This window comes from Seriola dumerili, unplaced genomic scaffold (assembly GCF_002260705.1).
Source record: "Seriola dumerili isolate Sdu_G_001 unplaced genomic scaffold, Sdu_1.0 BDQW01000068.1, whole genome shotgun sequence".
In the NCBI taxonomy this organism is placed as follows: domain Eukaryota; kingdom Metazoa; phylum Chordata; class Actinopteri; order Carangiformes; family Carangidae; genus Seriola; species Seriola dumerili.
This window is the reverse complement of record NW_019174323.1, coordinates 3,199,093-3,220,475: the sequence shown is the minus strand read 5'-3', so window position 1 is coordinate 3,220,475 and position 21,383 is coordinate 3,199,093. Positions and strand designations below refer to the sequence as shown.

At 42.8% G+C, this 21,383-nt stretch overlaps 1 protein-coding gene across 1 annotated transcript in view; it reads left to right on the top strand.

Annotated features, from left to right (window-relative positions):
• The first annotated feature begins 795 nt into the window (after positions 1–795).
• Positions 796–21,383, top strand: part of etv4 (ETS variant 4) — a 32,479-nt gene continuing 11,891 nt past the window's right edge. Inside the window, exons 1-4 of the mRNA XM_022743554.1 lie at positions 796–975; positions 1,608–1,698; positions 1,918–1,965; positions 7,458–7,511. Of these exons, the coding sequence (XP_022599275.1) occupies positions 919–975; positions 1,608–1,698; positions 1,918–1,965; positions 7,458–7,511 (250 nt within the window). The 5' untranslated portion in view covers positions 796–918. The remainder of the gene's footprint in view (positions 976–1,607; positions 1,699–1,917; positions 1,966–7,457; positions 7,512–21,383) is intronic.

Genomic DNA, 21,383 nt, shown 5'->3' with positions numbered 1-21,383 from the left:
AAAACAACTGGAAAATCCAGTATAAAAGCCTACAGTCTGCCGGGAGATGATTGGCTGCTGTGGCACAAGCTCCGCCCACGGTTGCTAGGATCCCGGTTACCAGACTTCTGATTGGCTCGCTGAAGGAACCGAGACTTCATTCATAAGTCAGTGTATTCATGCGGACAATGGTAAGAAATTCGAGCCCTTGAAAGAGGAAATCCACCAATCACGAGCCTTCTCTGGCCTGAGCTAGAAAAGCAAGTCTCCCTATTATCCCCAAATCATGTCTGTTCGAGAAATGACAGCACAGCTGGCGCTCTAAAGTCACCCCACTTCAGTAGAGTCTCATTCAAACTCACTCTTAACTGCAAATGTCAGTTATCTTTTATCTTTAACAGGGTTTGGTTTTGTTGCTGTGACTCGACTAAAACGCAACATCTGTTTCCCCTCACAGTTTCAGAGCTGGACTGTTTCCTAAAGAAAGTGGAGCCTGGCAATCTGGGCAGACGTGGCAAAAAGCCCAAGAAACAGAACAGGCCAGTAAATAACGCTCATTATTCATCGGGTACGCGCTTTATGACATGTTTTTAAAACAGAAAGCGCAAAATAAACCCAAAAAAACCAAAATTATTCTACAAAAAAAAAGTAAGGGAAAATAGTTTCTCGAGGTGCAAAACTAGCTTCACCTGAAACTTGTAGGTAAATGTGACGAGCTGTCTGTCACATACACACACACACACAAAAGAGATTTGTAAAGAGTTCAGCAGCCCGCTGGGTAATCACTTGCCATCACTTCCCCTCGGCATTTTTTGTGAATGGAGCTCATTATGCATGCAGCCTCCACGCAGCTCCATTCACAAGCAACGCTCCCTCCTCTCTGTGCAGGCTGCGTGGATCTCACTCACTTCAGCCTAAATGACCACAAACGGTTAACGGATGGATTATAAGATGGATGGATATTTGGACCAGCAAGTGCCTTACACTTTAGCAAATGTACGTATGGATGAACTCTTCTGTTACTTCAGTGCTTTTGTAAAAAAAAAAAAAAAAATGTGTGCGTGCTTTTTAATGACTCGACTACCGGGCTTTATCTCTCTGTCGTCTCGCGTCTGCTTGCACGAGTTTTTTTTTTTTTTTTTGCTGAAGCAGCTGTGTATGTGTGTGTGCGCGATAGAAAACAATTCCTTACCCCCGCTCAAAACTACCACAAAATCCTCCTAAAGTGAAGCATAGCAAGTGGTGCATTTAAAAATGTTTTTCCAGTGGGATAGTTCGGTTGTAGAGCGTGTCAGTGTGGTGCCAAATGGTCACTTTCTTCAGACGCAAACAGCGCGTTTGTTTTTCCAAGATCTCCTCCACAACTGAGAAATGTGTTGTTTTCTAAGGAGCCCGGTGTTCACCTTTAGCTGCAGTAGGCTCCCGTTTGTAACCCATTACAAATTATTACAACTTAAATGTTGTTATTTACGTCAGAAGTGGTTAGCTCCTGCATCACTTTTAGTTGGGTTTTTTTTTTCTCTCCACGCCACAGCTAAACATGGAATTATCTGTTTCGACACTAATGTGTTGGAAATGGAGTCTTGTTTCTCACTTCTCCTCTCTTTTAACATCTATGGGTTTTGCAGAAGTCGCAAGGAAATGGGCCCCTAAATAGACTGTTGATGGCAGCGAAAAGGAAATACATGGACACAGAATTACCCCCTCAGGAATCTGAAGGTAAAGTAGTGGAAGTTCACGATTTTGGCCTCTAGTCTCTTTACATGACGCATGTTTACATCACGGTCTATGAACCCCAGGCAATGCCAGTTTGTATCTTAGTAACTGTATTTATGGGTTTTCATGGGTTTAAGACACATATTAGTAAGCAGTAAGTCTACTGAGCTGTCAGCTTGTCAGTCTGCAGTGTGTTGATTGTATTTCTTTCTCTCTCTTCAGACCTCTTCCAGGATTTAAGCCAACTCCAAGAGACATGGCTCACAGAAGGTGAGAAATGCCTGCTGGCTGATTCCCCCCCTCTGAATTTGTGCTTCTTATGTGATTATGTCCACCATTTATGACAGTCATGAAGGTTGTTGGCGGTGTGTCTGTCTGGAAAGACTGGTGAACACAGAAGCCTAGGAGCTTCCAGGTTTTCTGTCAGTACAACCGTGACACAACAAAGTTTCATTAATGCACTTTTATTGAAGTTGTTTCTCATAAATCTTTGGCTTTGGTGGGGGGGGGGGGTGAAAAAGATGTTGCTGTGTAGACTGTTGTTGGGAAGCCCAAACTTTCTGATGCAACACACATGCTCATAAACCATACAACACTGCAAAAAAAAAAAAAAAAGGCCAGAGAGAACACAGACGGGACATTATTAGCTTTGAGCATGTCCTATTTTGGCCATGTTGGCATGCAGTATGCTTGCCAGCCAGCAGCCAATGCAAACAAACAGGCTATTTGGCTTGTGTCACTCAAAGGCACATAGCGATGAAATGAGGCCCAGTCAGAGGCAATTGTCAGCTTGTAGACTTAATAAGTGCAATGATGACATGAGCCCTAATAGAGTAATTATACTGTATGTCAGGATGCAAGGGGAGGGGGGGGGGGCAACACAAGCCGTGAGTCATTGTGCCTGTTTTTGGTGCTAACCTGGAGGCCAACAGTGGCAAGACAGTGGTCTAAAATGAGAATTGCACCAGGAGGTGTGAATTTTGTTGTGTTGGTTGCTTTGATGTGCTTTGATGTGGAGGTTTAAAGGGAAACTCCACTCATTTTTGACGTTTATAGTCTAACCTGAATGAACCCTGTTTAAACCCCCCATCCTCCTCCTCCTCCTCTCAAAAATGCATTTTTGCTTATTGTTACTTGACTTGTCTGTTTGACCTTCACTGTGCAGTATGGTGCACGTCCAGAGTTATACGGCCATTCTCACATTTCATCTGCTGAGGAGAGAAACGTTTGTCTGTGCTCACCTTAAATCTCAGTTTAAAGACTGCATGTAAAAGCAATTTTGTGACATCATGACAAGTTATGAGCCAGTTGTGGTCCGATATACTTTTCAGTGAAGTGGGAGACGTCTTGTGTCTCAAAGTTAAAGTTTTCAAGTGAAAAATACTTGCATATTCATAGATTGTTCAAAAGGGAAGAGAGAATAGGTAGATTTGAGATTTTTTAACAAGATAATTGAACTTTATTTGTGAAAAGAATCTATACAGATTAATATTTCAAGCAGAGTGCTTTTTATATGTCTGGAGGTAATCTTAAATTTATGGCAGAGATTTGTCTTTGTAAATGCTGTTTTAATGAAGTGCATACTGTATGAAGTGTGTGGGTGGTGCTCTCTTATCGCTACAGCAGAATTTCATGATATTTCTAATGACGAGGAATTGCTTATGTCACATTTAAACAGTACAATGACTCCCAGTGTTGACTTTAGGTCATGCATAGAACACAACAGGTCAGCTAATATAGGGAGGTGAGGTGATTTCAATCAGTGACACTGTGGAAGTGGTCACATCTGTCTTAAGACCAGACAGACATTTAAATTGAGCCCACTCCCTGAGCGGCCACTGTTTATGACAAACAGTGCTGTATGCACATCAGCCTTCTCGCCTTTTCACATGCAGCGTCAAAAACCAGCAAGTTCACTTCACACCAGCGTCTCACGCAGACAAAGACAAAGAGCCAGAGCCAATAAAACGGCAACAATGGGTGTTGCTTCAAAGTTGGATCCTATTTGTATTCACAGATTTTAGCTATAAAGGCCATCCTTAAAGGATTAGTCCACCCCCCCCTCCCACCAAAAAAAAAGGTTGTGAGATATTCCACTACAATGATGGTGAATAAAATTCTGTTTATGGTGCTGAAAACTTAAAAAAAAAAGAAAGAAGAAAAGTCTTTCCTGGGGAAGAAGCCACAGATTTCACTGTGGTCAGTTTTCACTGGAGCTACTTTCAGTCAGTATGAACTCTGATGACAGCATGTTCCCTGGATGTCTTAGAGCAGCGGGGACAGAAGGTTTCGAAGAAGTTGTTTGAAATGTCATTTGTCATATTTGTGGAGGCCACAATCTACATTACATTCACCTCCACTGTGTACTGGTGGCAGCAGAAACAGTATTTCAAATCCTGGACAAATAAAACCAAAACTATTTGAATGAATGAAAATGAATTTAAATATAGTTCGGAAAGTATAGAAACTTTGATGAACCACCTCTTTAAAGGGAAATATGTTGTGTACTGACTTAACAAATTGGGTGGTAGCTTATTGTCGACTCACAGCAAGTCAAAAAAAAAAAAAAAAAGAAGCAGGACAGAAAGATGGAAGTGTAACTTTATCAAAGTGTTACTTAACCCTAAGTACTGGCTTGTTTTCAGCTTCCCCGGCTAAGACCTCTCCTTTCCTGTTGCATTAATTAAAGACCTTATCATGACTGATTGCAGTTGTGAGGGATTCACCAAGATTGTAAAAGCTGGTTAGCTGAAGGGAGTTTTTTTTTTTTTTTGCCAAAGGAGAGCGGAAGCCAGAGAGAGACAGAAGGGGTGAAGTACTGAATGGCAGGAGTTCAGGAGCTTGTCACATCTTGTCTCATTTTGGCCTTTAGGTTTATATGACTGAAGCTGCTTAGCTCCTCCCAGGATCTCCCACTGAGAGAAAAAAAAAAAAAAAAAGTCATTCAAGGTGCCTGGAAGCATCAGGGAGAACATGCGTCTGTGCTCGTATAAACACACTTTCCTTCTTGTGCTGACTTGCATCTCAAAGCCCCTGACGAGGTGTTCCTGGAAACAAATCAGATACACATGCAAGCGCTCATACACGCACAGGAAAGTGTACAGACGCAAACACGCACACCGGGGGGTGGAGGGGGGGTGGGGGGGGGTTGCGATCATGTCTGATGGTCATCACCCGTGTTTCTTTTCTCCTGCGTCTTTTATGAGGTCCAGCATGTTCCACTCTGGACATGTTGAAACTAGTGGAAGTGATTGATTGTTGGGTCTGCACAACTAAATATTGGCCCCTGCTTTGTTTCATACAGCAGTTTTATTTCTCTCCCCTCCCCTGAGGCTAAAAGAGCGAAAATTTAAAAGGGGGTAATATTATTATGGTATAGTAGGCCACAGGATGCGGCGTTATGTAAGAAATCAATGTAATTTATCTCAACATGCTCCAAAACGTCGTCATCCGGTTTCCTCTGCACAGGAAGGAGGAGTGTGACGACAAGAAAGTGGATTTGAATTTCTTATTTCCTCTTTTTGTCCTCTGTGTCTGTTGCTCTCTCTCTCTCTCTCTCTCTCTCTCTTGCTCTCGCTCTCGCTCTCTTCTCTCTCTCTGAGTTTTGGTTTCTGTCTTGTGTATCATTGTCTGGAAACTGTATCAGAGGATGAGCTGAGAGAGGAGAGGCCAGTAAGGTTGAATGCTGGGTGAGATTTTGGTTCTTGAGTGAGGTTACAATCAAAAGCTGTGGTTGGTTGGCATCTACTTTTAGAGAATAATATGGAGATACTTCTAAATGGAAGTTCTATTATGTATTTGTTTATTTTTAGTGAGGGAATGGAGTTGAAGTACCTGCCATGTGGTGCCATTTTGTTTTGTAGCCCATTATGCCCCTGATTGCATTCATGCTATTTAATGATAGCCATCAACTTTTCCCTTCCAGTTAGCTTGTACCATGACGCAAGTGTGACTCCCAAACAATGGAAACACTTTTTAAAAAAGCCAGAAACCTGTGGAGCTGGAGGAGTGCCAGGTTGAAAGGTTTGCTAGCCCCGGTCCTGCTCTGCATTTCTGCGTTTTGGCCATTAACTCAAAAGGTAGCATGTAATGCCAGTGAGCTCATTCCTCAGTGGGTGAATCTGACCTCCTCACCCCTGTTAGGGTGTTGGCAGTCAAATGAGTTGGGCTTTTCTAACCTATTTGTGTGACTCAGAGTCCAAAGCTCCAACGGGACAATTGTGAATGGGTTTGGATTCCTAAAAAAAAAAGAAAAAAGAGGCATACAATAGTGTCTGTCTAGCTCTGCTGCACCTGGGCTTGGCATCACTGACTCTGCTTTTTCAGTTAGATCCTAGATGAGTTTCATTATGAGAGAGTGCCTGATCAGGGCAACTGAAACTATGCACCGCTGCAAGTAATTATTGATCAAATCAAGATATCACACACACATATAAGATATCACCGTATGGACTCGCCTGTTTTTACAAATCATTGTAAACTGCATGTATGTTGTTTCTGAGACACGCATATTTGAAAGGTCCCAAATTGTATTAAGATAGATGTTCATGTGTTGTTTGATTATAAAGCAGTCCACAGAGAAATGCACACAGCCTGTATTCAGAGACTGAGCCTTAAAACCAGCCGTCAGGCAGTCACCCATTTCAGCCGTGCCCCAAGCCAAGCCCGCATGGACCCACCATCCAACCTTGCAGGATTTGGTTTCTCTACATGTTTACCTGAAATCTGCTACATTTTTATTAGATCATTCAGAAAACAGAAAGAGAATCAGCCAATCAGAAGAGAGGCTCAGAGCTGACCTGTTGTTAACTAGAGCTCCAGAGAGAAGCATGGTTTTTGGTTCTTAAAAGCACAAATATATGTTCTTATAGATCAACACTTTAAATGAAACATGGTAGAAGTGTAAAACATGGGATCTTTAAGCATCACAGCCTTGAACTCAATATGATGTAGGTTGATATATGACCGGTTTCTATGTCTTAACAGGAACAGTAGTGTTATCAAATCTTTGCTCCATAGAAAACACATTCATTCACAGCTGATAGGAGCCATTTGACAAGAAGTGCTTTAACCTTAACTTTCTTTCATCTCACTCCCCCGCTTCTCCTTTTGCTTTTAGTCCTGTTTCCTTGTTCTCTATATCCGCTTCCAGTTTGACTCCGAGATAGATTCCTCGCCCATGCAGCAGATGAAATCCAGACTGCTTTTACATTGTTAGACAATCTAGTCCCTGTACGTCTTGTGACGGTGCTGCTAGTTTGTCACACCCGCTGACAGATTTCCTCACTTGTGAAGCCAGAACAGCCTGTTTAAGCCGTCTGGATTTCTACAGTGGGACTTGACCGTTAGCATGTAGATGTTTCACTAGTTTGGGTGGACAAAAAAGTAGAATAGGATTTATGGAGATTGTGTGTGTGTGGTGGTGGGGGGGCATTAGTCAACATGGTCAGTTTTACATGGGCTGAAATCTCTAACTCAAATGTCTATACTACCAAGAAATGTTAAAGCCACATGGAAGCAGGTTGGCAGGTCAACATGTGTGATGCCATTCCAGACCTCCATGTTCTTGTGTATTGATCTATGGAGAAGAAAAGTGCTGTGAAGGTCACCTGGATGAAGCCCAGCCAGGCTCTTACTCAGATTTCAAGGAACAGAAAAAAAAAGACAAAATGTGGGAGGAAAGGGAAAAGTCAGATTTTGTCTAAAATATAATAATAATGTTAAAATTATGGTTGTTGTTTTTTTTTGTCTTCTAATTTCAGCTCAGGTTCCTGACAGTGACGAGCAATTTGTTCCTGATTTCCATTCTGAGAACTGTGAGTACTTTCTATTTCTGTGTCCTCTCAATGTGTCAATTCTGACTCTACTGTGTATTGCACACATTAGATCTTTTTTTTTTCTTTTTTCTTTAGTCAGATATTGATCCATGTATTGAGAGCTGTCTCACCTGTATTTGGTCAGTTGGCCTGCTCATGCAAGTCCAGCTCAAGTATGCATGTCATGAGAAAGTGAGAATGAAAGCGGAGGTCAAATTTTGGCTGTGAAACTGCCAGAGGCTTACGTGGGGATACTGTAACTCGCTGATGTTACAGTAATCTCTCTGGCAGACAAAGCTATGCAGAAAACAGAAGGCCTAATGAGCCGGTCATGACGTGAATTTGGATGCCGGCGTTATGTGCTGCTGTCATCCATTTGCATGCCTTTGAAAAGCTGAATGGGTACGGCCCAGGAAACCGGTAAAAAAAAAAAAAAAAAATTATTCAGGGCCCAGGTACAAAGTTAGCCCTTTGTGCACATCGGAAGGTGTAAAATGGAAAAGCAAATTCCTGGGCGGCACAACTGAGCGGTTATTTGAATGAGTTTCCCTTTTTTGTTGTGTGTCTTGACAATGGCGATTCAGGATCTGGGTGGGAGTATGTGCGTCGCTCTACAAACAGTTTTTTTTTTTTTTCTGTCGCATTCAGCACACTGCAGGCTTCTCCCTCCGTCTTTAGCAATGACACTGACAGGGTTAGCAACTTAAAGAGAACTCCAGAATAATCTCATCCCCAAAGTAAAACTGACAGCGTTCAGTCCCAGTCAAAGGCACGTCCTCTCACGGAGACCCATGTGTCTTTTGTGTGTAAACATGGTGTGATTTAACCAGCTCCAGGTCACAACTGCCCGGCCCCTCTGTGACACATGCCCTGTGCAACATTGTCACTGTGTGTTCGCCAAACAATGCAGAGGAGGAAGTGCAGATGAACCCCGGGGCACGCAGAGGTCATGTCTACTTAACCCCCCTGGCCTGTCAGCCAATCAGCTGTCAGGGCTCCGCTAACGGTTGACCTGGGTATGATTTGCAGGGTCACGGGGGCTTCGGTTTGACGGGCAGCTCACTTATACACGGCAGAGACACTCCCGCGTTGACAGACAGTGTCCCTGCTGGTCACAGTCAATAGCCGCAGAGTCTAGTTAGAGCATCTCTATTCAGATTTGATTGATGGGAAATTGAAGCTGACAAGCAACTATAAATATATTCATCCTATGCGGTCTATTAAAGGCATAAAAAGGCATCATTTCCCATACTGAACTCAAAGGATTCACAAAACCAGACGGTTGTGCTTTTAAAAACAGGTGACTCACCTGTTTTGGAAAGTCTAGCACATAAAAAAAAAAAAAAAAAAAAAAAAAAAAAAAAGCCCTAATCCCAGGTGACCGTGATATAATTGAGGCTTCCATTGAAAACGGCACCCTGGTAAAATTAAACATTGTTGTTTACTGAGTCAGGTTGTTACCTGCATGGGTGCGGTGTTGTTGACAGAGAGGTGGAGAGACAGAAAGAGGGAGCCAGCGAAACAGCAAAAGAGGAGACACGAAAACAGAGGGACATGTAGGAATGCTAGATTAGGGAAGAGGAGGAGGGGTGGGGGTGGGGGGGCAAAGGAGGGATTGTGCAATACCTGCACATCTGGTAAATCTATCTCATCTGGTCCATTCTGCCTTAGTTCACAGCTAACAAGCATGCTCTGTCTGCAGGCTGCCATTGAGGGAAGGTTATGCAAACATGCAACTTTTATGTACTTGCTGACCTGCCTGTGTGTGTGTGTGTTTAAAGGTAATTGAGCCATTGGTGATAACAGCGCACCATATTTTTTTCCATTCAACTATTGTGATTGGCCCTTCACAGAAGTCTTAAAAGCTCATCAAGAGGAGAGGAGGATTAATGTTTGGTTTTGGGTGCTGACAGCACCTTCGGGGGCTGATGATGGGCCATCGGACAGATTCCTTTGTCTGTTTACCGCCTCCAGGGAAGAAACACATGGAGGTGTCAGTCAAATTTATAACGCACATAGTTAATTAAAATAGTCTGAACATGTCCCCACTTTGTTTTTTACTAAAAGGCCAGAGTTGGAGCGTTTAGCAAGGCGCTGCTTGCGCTAAGAGCTCGTTCTTCTTTGTCCAAGTATGTTGTTTACACTTGGTGCAGCTCGAGAGATGTGACCCATTCATAAATTTTCTTCCCTGCGTGCGTAAGAGGAAGTGTGCCTCTCCTTCCCCCCTCTCTCCCTCTCTCTCCCTCTCTCTCCCTCAGTCCTCGGCTGCTCTCTCCCTCGGTCTTCATTCATAAAAAAGCCCTACAGTACTACAGATCCCCCCTCTCTGACACCCCCCCCCCTCCTGTTCAAGTGGATACTCCAAACCCCTCCCTCCCTTCCTGTGTCTGTACAAACTAAGTTGAATTTAAAAATCTGGACTCCCCCTCCCCCTTTCCCTTTTCCCTCTACCTCTCTCTGCCCCTCTCTCTCTCTCTGCTCACACACACATTGAGTGTTCCAAGATGTGAACTAATCCAGCGATTTCAGGCCTGTGTGGGACGATTGTTTAGTTTTGTGCATTGCAGTAATTATATAGGAAGTTGTGGCTATAGAATGCCGTTACAGTGCTTTTCACCAGAGCAAGTTAAGCAAAGGAGAGAAGGCAAGATAAAAAAAAAAGGGAGGGACTTCAGGGGTGTAGAGCAAGTATAGAAGAAAAAGAAAGAAAGATATGAACACATGCTCCTTCCAAATCTGCCTCCTGTTTTTGATTTTAATGTAATCTTAATTAGATCTTTTTTCGTATGTTTTTCCTCTGAATTTCCTTTTTTAAAAAAAAAAAAAAAAAAAAGTAAAGTATGCATAATTATGCAATTATTGATAAATTGGTTGGTGTATAAAATGTCAGAAAATTGTAAAAGATGAAGTCCAAAATGGCACTTTCAGACAGTCCAAAACCAAAATATCTTAAATTTTCTATCAACATGACAAAGAAAATCAGCAAATCCTCAAAAATGAAAAGCTGAAAGCACATCATTTTGGCCATATCGGCTAGAAAAAAAAATTGCCAATTAATTTTAAGTTGATTGACTAGAAAGAAAAGCAGAAATAAAATCAAGAAAAAGAAGATAAAAACAAAGAAAGGGGGGGGGGGGGGGAGGAAAGAAACAAGCGAAAGGAGAAGTTCCAGTAACCCAGCTCAAACCAAACCCTCCCAGCAGTGTGTCTCTCTGGCTCTGTGTGTTCTGCTTTGTCATGAATTCACAGCCTTCCTCTTGTTTGGGTTGTTTTTCTGGATCAGAACTGGCCCAATCAGACCCTATTTGGAGCATGGGCCGATGGGTGGATTGAGCCCCCCCCCCCCCTTTCCCAACTCCCTCTCTCCTCCGAAAAGAGAAACATGCAACTCTGTGCTCTCCACTTTCCAAAATACAGCTGCTATGCAACAAAGTGCGCAAAAACAAGCCAGGTGCCTGCCAGATATGCACGGATACAGCTCGCTTACTCGCTCCGGGGAGGCGAGGCTTCCTCAATGAGTTGTGTGTTTGTTGCAGTGTTTTGTTTTGCTTATGAGTAAAATGGTTGATTTCTCTGACTTGAACAGATGATTCCTTTTGACAGACTCTCATCCACTTACTCCTGCACACGCATAAACACACTTGGCCTGATCCACACACACACACACACACACACACACACACACACACACACACACACACACACACACACACACACAACCTTCAGCCCTGCAGTTTTATGAATGGGTCGGTTGTGAAAGACTGGCTGAGGCAGCACATTGAGTTAAGGGGAGTGAACATTCATTCATGACATTGGGGGCCATTATTCCACCACTAACAACACCTATGAGAGGTGCAGGCCTGTTTTTCTGTCAGCTCTCATCTGACTATAACATTTTTTTTTCAAGAGCTCAGATTTATTTTTTTAGTGCATGCAACTGTTTTATCTGGTGAAGATCCGTGCTTTCTACTTGCATATCCTTCCTTTGGTTTAGTCCAACCACATCTTTGGTTACCTCAAATTTCATACGCTTTTAACTTGAATTTGTTTTGCTGTCAGATTCTAGAAAAGACAGCGCACAAGTTATTGCTAGTTTACAGCATTATTCATTCATCTTTAGTCAATCAAGTCCAATTTAAAAAATGGGTCTGTAAAGGGCAGGCATGTAGCGTAATAGGCGTTTAACAGCTTCCAGTCGGGAAGTAAAAGCTGAGCTCCTCCGTGTTGATTCAGAACAGCCCCGTCAAAGCCAGGGGGCCGCGGGGATTTGAGCCAGGCAGCGCAGCCCCGAGTGTCCGCAGCATAGCTTTGTGAATGGACGGCAGTGTGTGTTTTATTACAGGAGAGTGGAAGGGAGGTGTGTGTGTTTGGTGTGTGTGTGTGTGTGTGTGTGTGTGTGTGAGTGTGTGTGTGTGTGTGTGGAAAAGAGAGTTTTTTGTGTGCGCTGGTGCATCCCTGTGATGCTCATATGCGTGTCTGTGCATTTCTATGTCCGTAGTAGCGCGTTTACTCCAGGAGGACGGCGGCTGATCTTTCTGCAGCTGGAGTGTTTTTCTCTCTTTCGAAAGCGAGCAGAGACCGAAGAGAGGAACAGATGCTGTGAAAATGAAGGGGCGAGGCCAGAAAAATAACAGTAGTTAAACTTGAATTAATGACTAATAAGAAGATACTGGGAGAGTGTCAACTGAGTACACATGGCAGTGATGAAGTCCTGTTTGGACATTTTGCCTGTTGAAGGCAACAATCATTCCTATCAGGAGTGATAAGATTGTACAAACCAAGCAATTTGGTGAGATGTGGAAATACAGTGAGGTCAAGAAACACACGCAATCAGAATATTAGACTGCTTTTAAACAAATCTCCAGGTTAGCCACAGGTATTAGGGGGAGAGACCAAAGGCGATCAGTAGAGTTATTTACCAAACCGCTCATTGTAAACATCCATGCACATGCAGTTTTTCTCGTACAGTTAAAGATTAATCCAACATTTTAAGTGCACTCGCTTTTAGTTTTACCTCCAAATGAAGTGTTTTAAATAATCTGGCTAAACCGCATCTAAAGGCTTCACTATGCTTCAAACGTTTGGATTATCGAACAGCTACTTAAACCGCCACTGTGGAATTGGAGGGAGGTGGCTGCTTCTGTCATTCTCTTTTTTTTTTTTCTTTTTTTTTTTTTTCCAAAACCAACAATTTTAAAAGCATTTCCACTACAGGCAGCTGCTGTCCAGGTTGGCAGCGTTTGAACTTCTCTCCCAAGCTCTTTCTTTTATTCTTTACACAACAACTGCCACTTTTCGTATGTACGGCTGAGTGCTGCATAATCAGTAGCTTTGGGGCGAAGACAGAGAGAAATCTTTGCCATTATCTGTCGCATGTTGCTCTTTCCTTGGCCTTTTCAACCTGCCTGCAGACATGGTTGGAGGAAACACTACACAGAATAGTTCTTTTCAAGCTTACCTTAGCCTTAAACCTGCCTAACCGTCTGAATGCTTGTGTTTCTTCCCGGCCTGATTTTGTTGTAGCTATGTCAGCGTCTTCCCAGATCATAGCAGGTACTTCGGCGAGTGCGATTTTGTTATATCTGTTAAAAAAAAAAATGATGGCCAAAGCTATGAAAATTAACTGTAAGTTGTAACAAAACACAGTGATCTTTTAAGAGCTGTATTTACCATCCTGTCTTGGTCAACATTCAGACTCTTTTTTCCCCACTTTCATAAGCCTGACATTTCAACACACACACACACACACACATACGTCTGTATCAACACACAAAACACACAATGCACGTGAGTGGAGGAGGTGGCTGCAGGGGTGGACCTATGGTAACCTGCTGACACAGGACAGTAGTAGGTGTGTGGAGCGGGCTGAGAGCCAGCATATGGCCGTATCGATCCTCGCTGATCCAGGAGAGGAGGAGGAGATGGAGAGGGTTGATAGATGGCTTGATAAAGATAAAGCACAGATAAATCAACATGAAGGCGGATAGGGGAGGGAGAGGGGTAAGAGCGGGTCAAACGTGCCGTGAAGCATTACGGTCGAGATCCCGATCGAGGAACTGAGATAGGGTGAAAGGGTGACGGAGGAGTGCGGTGGGGGGGTGGGGGGTGGGGGGGGTGGGGGGGGGGGGTTTAGCGAGAAGAGCAGGAAGACCTGTGGATGTGGCATGTGCGCTGATGATTTTAAGCAAGGTGTCCCGGGCCTTTCTGTGTGTAATCTCCATCTGATAAGGCACTATTTTGCCCGCTCGAAACACACATACAGGCATGCGTTCCTACATAGGCGAGCAAATGCAGCACTGCACATACACACCCTCACCCACCCGGCACATACAGGATACCCTGGTGGGCAGTGGGAGCTCATTATATAATTTCAGTAACAGTGTGGGGGTGGATCGATCGCTACATTAAACATTAAGAGGGGACAGCTATATTGGGGGCTGAGGGATTGAGAGTAAAGAGTCAATATTGTGTCAGATTAATTACATCCATCCCTCGCCTTCGACGGGATGTCCCTCTTGCTGCACATGTCCCGGGACAGGGATGTATTCTATCAGGTCCACTAAACAGCAATGGGACAGTGAGATTTATGACTGGTCAATGGCCATTTATAAAAAGCCAACGCGGCACAATTGAAAGTGAAGTGGACAATAGGGAAAACGTGAGCTGTCAGAACATTTACCAATTAAAACTGAGATTCCTTCATCATACCAAGACCCTGGAAACACGAAGTTTATGATTATATTTGGGTGTTTTTCCCCCCTACAATTGCCTATTCAGTTTTTTTCTTTTACTTTCTATTTTCCTTACCCCATAGCCAGGTATTTGGACAGTCACATATTTCTTTATCTTTAGATAATCTGAGTAGGTTTACACCAATATTGAAAGACATGTGTGAGAGATACAGCTCTTTTAACAAATAGTGCCTACAGTTTAGGGGTCCAAAAGTAATTGGACACTTGGCAACAAAATGTTTCTTGGGCAGTTGTTTTGGCTGTTTGAGCCTTAGTTCTCGCACCAAAGAGCTCACACGTGGATCAGAGTTGATTGAGAGTTGCCATTTCAATTGAGGTGGAGGAGTAAAGAGGGGATAATGCAAGTGAAGAAAAAAATCTATCACAGAGATGTCAAAGGTAGCGGGTTTTCCAAAGCCAACAGCTGGGTTAAAGTCTAATTAAGCAGGTGCACACAGGAAAACGGAAAACATCCCGGTGCACCGAGGAGCACAAGGATTGAGGAGGAGCAGAAAATCATTTGCTTGAAGAAAAAGCCCTTTATTACTGCACAGCAAGTCAAGAATATCTCCAGGATGTAGGCAGACATGTTTCCTTATCAATGGTCAAGGAAAGACTTCATGACGGAAACCTCAGAGGATTCATCACGAGGAAGGGCAGGTTGCAGTTTGCGAAAACATAATTTAATAATAAATAAACCGATAGAACCTAGAACAAAGTTTTATGGAATGATGAAACAAAAATCAACCTTTTATCAAAATGATAGAAAGAGGAAAGTGTGGAGAATAAAAGGTCATGACCCAAAGCCCCCAACTCCTCTGTCAAACGTGGTGGTGGTTCTGTTATGACCTGAGCAGGTATGGCTGCCAATGGAATTGGCACAGTGGCATTTATTGATGGTTGCACTGCTGACGGATGGATGCAGAGGTCTGCAGGAGAATTTTGTGAGCTCAGGTTCAGCCAAATGCATCAAAACTTATTGGACGACACTTAATCAATTAGCAGGGCTAAAGAGCTTTTCAGGGTGAATTACTATTAACCAGAGTAAATAAGGATACTAGATTCAGTCAATGACTGATATCCCTTGTCAATGCTGATTGATACTGGGTTCACTGAGAAGATTCAAGGGGGTCATTGTAAGTATAAAGCTGAGCACTTGTACTTGTTAAAACAAGAACATTCCCACCACTTTAGACAAACACTGTGATCTATTTCCAGTCATTGGAAGGGAAGTGAAACTTTGGTGTTTGCAAAATTCACTGTTCTACTGCCTTTCCCATGATGGGTGTCATTCAGATCTACATCCTGTTAGCCAACACAATATGATGCACCAAAAAACGTTTTAACGGCCAACACACAAAAAAAAAATCCATTTGTGAGAAGGGGCCACAGTGCCGTGCCAGCCAATCATCTGTCTCGCTGATACCATTGTACTTTTCCATCAATCTCGTTAGGCTTGTTTGGCAGGTATCTGACAACCATTCTTTAAATATTCAAGGAGCCTGAACCATTATCAGATGAGAGAGGACGACCTGTAAATCAGATAGAGCAGACACTAATGGATCCAACACTCCTGGGCTCCCTGAGCAGACAGATACTGAAGCCACTCTTGGGCCTGTTGGCTCTTAGAGATGAGGATGAGTTTGTCAGTGCTGGCCGAGCTGCTTTTCTCTCCCTCTGTCTCTCTCTCTCTCTCTCTCTCTCTCTCTCTCTCTCTCTCTCTCTGTCTTCCTGATTGTGCAGTGACCTGAGAAGCAAAACACACATGTACAGCACATGTTTCCATGCACCAGTGGAATGACTGGATAGACTGTGCAGTCGAAACGGTCTGGATCATATTGTATCGCCTCGCTTCCCTTCCCTCTCTCCTTCTCTCACTCTTCCTCTTCATTTTTCCACTGCCCTGAAACCTACAAAGCTAAATAGCTGTAAACGCATATTTGTCGAAACAGAGTGATGACTGTTTTGACATTTGATTTACCATATAAACAATGGTATCGGTATCTTTTCTTTTCTTTTCTTTTCTTTTTTTTTTTTCAAACTTGTGTACACACATTTGAGATTCATGCTTCCTTAATCCTTAATTTGTGCACAACAGTGAATCTCAAAAAAAGGTCAAGAAATTTAGGAGGTGATATTAGGTCATTGCGGTTATTCTGGTAAATCCACTCACAGCAATGTTTTAGTGTTGAGGATCTTACAAATAATGATTCATTGCATCATATTAGAGTCATTAGGTTACCACATTTATATTTATCCTCTATCCACTGGACACTTTTCATTTTATATGGCGGTGAAGCCACATCAGCTGTCAGGTGAACGTGTAGTTTTATGCAGTGCAAATGAAACAGTGGATGATTTTAGGCCATAGATAATCTCGTCTAAACGATCCACTCGGGTGTAATGTTTTTTCTGAATGGACATACAAGCTTATACTTTGGATGTTTCCCAGTGAACAAGTTATAGTTAATGAAAAACATCAATTTTGATGAACCAACATGTTGAGAATTCAGTTTCAGCACTGTCAACAAGAGAATTTAAGAAACACCAGCTAGCTGCTAAAAGATCAGCAGAATAGCGACGTTAGCCGAACTGTTCAGTGCCATTTCAGCCTCTGGCTCTGGTGGAATTCATGTTATTTGGTTTTAATTAATGCTAAATGTATTACTTTGTAGATAAATTTATATTGATTTCATTACAACATACAGCAATCGATATTTTGGGAGTAAAATAATCATATAATAATAATAAATAAAGGCATTAAAATGTATCTATCCGTTTAACCTGTAGACCTTTTTCTGCTTTTTCTCAAATTCACAGTGTAGTTAGTATCATGCTCTTGTGAACCTCAGAAAATCTGATGCTCTGCTGTCAGCTTTTTATTTTCATCCAAATGTGTCATACCCTTAAAAACAGAGCTAGAAACTTAGAAATAGCACCTAAACTTGGTCTGAGAAGGGAAAACATACCACTGCGTGCAAAACGTTAAAATTACCGTTAAAGTATAGGTTACGTCTGACTTATAGTGTATGTGTTGACAGTCAAATACTTTTAAATTATACAGTTGCTTTTGCCTATTATGCCTCCCTCTCACCACAATGGAGCCATGTATTCAGCTAAGCAACTAATGTCATTTGCAGCCTGTGTGAATCAATAGCTTCCCTTTTAACCGTTAAAACCATTGTGGCATAATTGGTATCCTTGTTTTTATTGATCCATCACCACACGAGAGATCAATCGGCAAAGAGTGGGAGAACCAGGTGTAGCCTATCACACGTTTCTAGCTCGCTTTTAGTGCGTCTGCACAGCACACGGAGGCCACGTGCCCCTCGCACTGCACATGTACAATACATATCATGTGAGATAAGAACCAGATCTCCAGATACCCCTGAGATGGTCCCTCTAGGAGTACGACTCGAATCTTATTTGTATGATTGGACCCATTAAGTGCGTATTTATGTTAAGCTCACATGTTCCTTGGTTTAGCAAGATCCAGTCACCCTGTTTGACACTGGGGCTGATGTCCAATGAGTTATTGTGAGCGAGGCTGTCGTGTGCTACAGACTTCCAGAGGCTTAAGACTTGGCCAAGTTGCACATAAACGTCCAAGGTAAGACTCTCCAGATCCACTCCTGTCTTCAGATTGGATTTCCCTACACCAGGGCCTTTAATGGTAGGAAATACTCTGTCTAAAATAGGACGGGGGGGAGTTCAGAGCGAGGTCTCGTCAAACTTCTGAAAACGGCTCATTCATGGGTGATATTAAATGTTTAGATGAAAGTTTAATCTCCTGATTTTGTCTCTCCCAGGCATCTAGAAATTTTCGATTTTCAAAGTACATTAATCAAACTTGTAATTCTCTATTCTTAGCATATCAGCAACTTCCTTATTTGTGCACAAACCAAACCTTTCTGCTAGCGCTGTTTTTGTTTGTAGGAATCCAATAGTGTTTCCCAACGTGTTCACACGTTCCTCCACATGGCTCAGCTGAGGGGCCCACTGTGTAGAGAAGAGTGTGTGTGTGTGTGTTGGAGGGGGGGGGGGGGGCCATCCCTGCTCCTGTGATTTGTTTGCGGTGGGTGTCTGCTGAATAGCACCCCCACCCCCCCCCATGTAATGATCCCTCTACTTCCTAAAGCACTCAACCATGACCATCACCTTTCACCCTGCATCCTCCGCTTCTTAGAGCCAACATTTACATATGTAAAAGTCCATCTCCACCCTGCCTTTAGCCGGGGGTCATCTCCATACGTAGCGCTCAGAATAGGGTGTGAATGGGAGACGGTGAAGAATGCCCCAGAATAAGGAAGTAGGAGATAAGATGAGTTTGGAGTGAGGAAGAACCCTTTGACCTTATCAGTTGAGGAGGTGCTGGGAATCTGCCGCGGTCCGCCTAATGCTGAAGAAGAACCTGCACACATTCACCCACAGGGACACGAGCATGCCGAGGCATAAATACTCGCATATACTTTACTTTACTCTACACACTTCTGCATCAGCTCAAAATCGTCCGACTTAAGAGGCAACAGCTACTGTGTACTGTATCTGTCTTTTCACTTCTAAACACCTCTCAGGTTTCTTCACACTCTTTGCTTAAGTTCATGAGCAGACCCCCCCCCCCCCCGGTGTAGAAGAGAAGGCTATGAAACATGAGGATCTCTGTGAAAGGGTGATGTAACATTTAACAAAGCAGTTAGAGCAGGTCATATTGCCCCAAATAAAAGCAGGAAGAGAAGGGACCCTGAAGAACATAACTCTCCCTGGATCCGTTTACAAGACTTGCCACTACTTTATAAACTTTAGCAGAAAATTTGACATCATTTGGACAGGGAGATTAACTGTAATCTGCCAGAGAGTTTGTTATAGTTGGTGGAGACCGGAGTTTGTTTTAATTTAAGGACTATTCTTGGACCTGGATGTTACATTAATTCCAAAATCATGCTTTTACGCACATTAGCAGCACGGCTTTAGAAATGACCAGACTGAAATATCTCAACAACAATTGAGAGGACTGTCATTAAATTTGGTACAGATATTTATGGTCACCAGAGGATGAATCCTAAACCACTGGCTTTTCATCCAGTGCCACCAACAGGTCAAAGTTTTATCTTTAACTGATATTATTATTTATCCTTTAGCACTACCATGTTGACATTTCTAGTTTTGAGTGAAACGTCTTGATAACTGTCGCATGGACTGCCATTAAATTTGGTACAGTGACTCATGTCCCTCTCAGGATGAATTGGGTGATGCCCTGACTTTTTTCCAGCGCTGTTAACAAATTTTAAATGTGTCTTATACTTTGGTTTATGAGCAAATACCTGCAAAAGTAATGACATTCCCATCAACCTCATCTGCACTTTGTGTTTAGTGCTGAAATTGGTGTTTTCTTTGTTCGAGCATTTGTCACCCAGAACATCAACCAACTCTGTCTAATTGGAAACGCACGCAACAGCAATCACAATCACAGGCAAAAACACAAACACAAAAAGCCGTCTGATGCTCAATTACCAGATTAATTAATATTCTGGAAAGGTCACACACAAACAGAGCACACACACACACACACAAACCCCTCCGTATACAGCTGACGCCGTTCCCAGGCCGGGCCCTTTGAAATAGAACATCCTCATAAACCAAGAGCCTCATCAAGGGCGATATTCCTGCCATTCACATTAGTGGCTCTACTTGGCCACATTGTGACTGGACTTGTGTACACTCTCTGAGGATTGTTTGCAGTTCATGACCATGGCAGAGAAAGGGGGGAATGTCAATAGACAAACTCACTAGTATTATTAGCGCAGCAGTCATGTGCCACCCTGTGTGTATTGGCAGACGAGCTGTCGGAGACTTAGAGGAGGCTGGAATCCCATCCCGTCTGTCTGGGAAATCTGGGTAAATGCTCTCTAATCCTGTTGATCCTCTGCTAAAGCCAACACTTCCTCACCTGCCTGCCTGCCATGGGAGAATGAGTACAAACCAAAAATAGGACGAGGAGCGCTGGTTTGATTGTTAGACTCATGTTTATCATCTCATACGTGCTCCAAATTCTCCCTCAGAGCAAACGGGTTCAGAGACATATAAACACCTGGTTAGCGTCAGGAAGGAATTTCTACTTTTCAAAGCAGAAATAACTTTAAGAATCTTTAAATATTGAAGCTTTTTTTAGCGCACAAGTTTACGTAGGTGTTCATGAATCACAACCCACCAGAGGTGTTTGATCAGGGATCTAACAGTCTTCACTACTTACTCACTGTCTCTGAATACTCATTTAAAAAAAAAAAAGTATTTGTAATACAGGGAAACAGAATGAAAGGCAGCAGTTAACAGTTATTATTACTGATTAAACTGCTTTTTATTTATTTATTGATTAAACAGTTAATTGTTGAGTCTATAAATCACCCAAAAATGGTGACTTCAAAGTGACGTCTCACATCTGTTTGTTGTATCGTGTCAGCACTAAATCAAACCCCTTTAAATCTCTGCTTTCTACCCCAGGGGCAGCTTTAAAGACAACTTTATCAAAGTTGAGAGTTGAAGGAAAATCACAAAAGCAAGTATAACAGCAGAACCTCAAGGCTGTTTGTGGTATTGTCACTATAATCTTTTTCATTCACTCTATTTTTCCTCCTTCGTTTTTTCACTTTCTGTCTCTCGCCTTTAGCGGAGCAGTCGTCTTGGGCCTTATACAGTCAGCCAGACATTTTTTCTCCTTTTTTTTGTGAATGGACGACAGTATGTAATTACCTGGGCTGAGCTTTCAGTGTGGCCTGCTCCGTCAGCTCCACACCCACTGCAGACACACACACACACACACACACACACACACACACACATACACACACACACACACATATACATACACACACACACACACACACACACACACACACACACACACACACACACACATACATACACACAGATATGCACTTTTAAGCAGTTATACACACACACACACACACATTCACAAGTGCACAAGTAGATACAGACTCGCTGAGATTACTAACACACTCTCATGCACACATGCGCACACATAAATACAGGCCTCCCCAGCTGGAAGTGCACAGCTGCTGCTGTTTACCCTGTCGGGACCAGAAAAACATCCTGTACAGTTCTCCGGGTGAAAACCTCCCCTCAT